The sequence below is a fragment of the Carya illinoinensis genome, chromosome 7 (genome assembly GCF_018687715.1).
Source record: "Carya illinoinensis cultivar Pawnee chromosome 7, C.illinoinensisPawnee_v1, whole genome shotgun sequence".
NCBI lineage: Eukaryota > Viridiplantae > Streptophyta > Magnoliopsida > Fagales > Juglandaceae > Carya > Carya illinoinensis.
The window spans coordinates 25,973,519-25,975,569 of NC_056758.1; the positions used below are offsets into that span (position 1 = coordinate 25,973,519).

Consider the following 2,051-nt stretch of genomic DNA (forward strand, 5'->3'; position numbering starts at 1 on the left):
ACTAATTATATAAAATTAATTTTATAAATTAATGTTTGATGTAATTTATTAAATTATAAAATTATTTTTATTATAAAATAAATCTAAATAAATAAATATAATCACGTTAATTTATAAAATTATTTTTATATAATTTTTTTTTTATAAACGTTTATAGACGTAGGAGACTAGCAGAAGCCTTGTTAATAATGGGTATTTCAGGAACATGCTGCGGTGATATAGCTGCCCCAACAGAATGTAATGATATAAAATAAGGAGGGAAAAAATGGCAGGAAAGGTGGGGAGAGGAAGAACATGCACATATAATTATAATAACTAAAAATAGCTACCATTAACATACTTCTTTGCGAAACCGAATGCACAAGAAATCAAAACTATGACACTAAAATTTTACCTAAAAGTTTAAAAAAAAAAAAAAAATGGAAAATTGGATAGAAGTGATAACAACAACAGTGATTTCTTCAGACAGTGAGCTTATAAGGTAACCAGACAGGCTCCCAATTCAGTAACGCTCTGTTCCCATGGCCATTTTCCATGCACCTGCTTGGCCTTGGAAGTTTCCCCATTCCCATCTCCTTTCCAACACCACCACTCATCTCCTCCTCGTCCTCATCATCACCAATATCAGAATCATCCACATCCTGTTCTGCTTCTTTTTTAACAGTTTCAAACCCTTCTTCTTGAGCAACTTCTTCATTCCCCTCCTCATCAAATCCTTCATCTTGGACCAACCGAAGCCTAAGCCTGCCATCTCCACGCTCAGCATGAAACAGTCCGCGAGAAGATGGGACTGTAACGGCTTTCAAAACAAGCCTACCGCCTTCTCTGTGAGGTTTAACTTGTACACCACTAGAGCCACTAATGGATGTCAAGGGTGGAGGAAAACTATGGCAATGATTCAACTTCTTTGAAACCCGAAAGCCGTCCAATTTCGAAGCCTGCTTCCAGGGACCAGTTTCAGTAACTACTGAAAACAAAGCGATTTCATCGATATTGCTTTCTGTGAAAGCACTACCTGTCTCGCTGCACAAGCTTTCTGTGCACATTCGAAGGCTTTCTTCGCTTAGCCTAAGATAGGAGCGGTTAGCATGTGGGTTCACATACACTTCGTCATTTCCGGTGTCTTGTTCTTTGGTATAGAGTGAATTGATGGTGAGAGCCTGGAGAAAACTCCAGCCACAAGAATTAGCACCGTTCGAAGACATGTTGGTTCTTTCAACTATGAAATGTTGAATGCAAAAAACAGAGGATGACGAAACAGAGAGTTTTATTACTGGGCTAGAATGGAGTTTGATGAACTCAAAGGTGAAAATTTTGGATAAAAGACAGGAACTTGAGTGAAACCCATGGTTCGGCTGAAAGTGAAGATCGATGGGTTTAAAAAGAAGAGAGAAAGAGAGAAACGGGAGAGGGGAGGAGGACCGAGTGACGCGAAAGAAAAGTGAAAGCGTGAGATGAATATATAGGTCGAACCCGTTGAGAGAAGGGGGGGCACGAACTTTTTGAGCCCACTAGAATTTATACAACTTTGCGACACGTTATAAATGAAACAAGAAACAAAAAACGTTAAACGTTAAATTAGGGGGAACACTTTTTCTTAGTTCGGTGGTAAACACCGACTACCGAGAATTGTGGGCCGACTCAAGATCAGTTCTATGTTCATCCCTGACTCGGACTCGCTTAATTTGACAGGAAACACCAAGTTAGTTTTTCTATTTATGGACGAAACCCAAGCTTTTTCATCTATCGTCGTTTCAGCTTAAAGAAACCTACAAAGTACATGATTCTCTTTAGTATTTTGTGGTTGGGATTGCTACCTTGCCCTATACATTTTTGCTTTACACTTTACCACTATACGCTTAAACTTTTCTTCTTCTTTTTTCCTGCTGTTGTAATTTGGTTGCTGCCGGTTATGTTGTGGTTGCTGTCATACAGTCAAATGTTGCTTCCCGCATGTTTCGGTCCACTGGTCTTGATCTGGGGCTTCTCATCAAAAGTTAGATGAAGAACTTTTTATTGAAATGAACTCATTGAATTAGGGTTATTAGTTC

The 2,051-nt window shown here is 38.7% G+C and overlaps 1 protein-coding gene across 1 annotated transcript; it reads right to left on the reverse strand.

Annotated features, from left to right (window-relative positions):
- Window positions 1–235: 235 nt before the first annotated feature.
- On the reverse strand, window positions 236–1,643 carry LOC122317011 (protein FANTASTIC FOUR 3-like). Its single transcript, XM_043133890.1, has one exon. It carries the CDS (start codon window positions 1,203–1,205, stop codon window positions 462–464), a length of 744 nt encoding a protein of 247 aa, XP_042989824.1. The 5' UTR covers window positions 1,206–1,643; the 3' UTR covers window positions 236–461.
- Window positions 1,644–2,051: the final 408 nt, after the last annotated feature.

Coding starts and splice junctions, on each gene's coding strand:
- LOC122317011 (XM_043133890.1), bottom strand. CDS start 1,205: ATGTCTTCGAACGGTGCTAATTCTTGTGGCTGGAGTTTTCTCCAGGCT.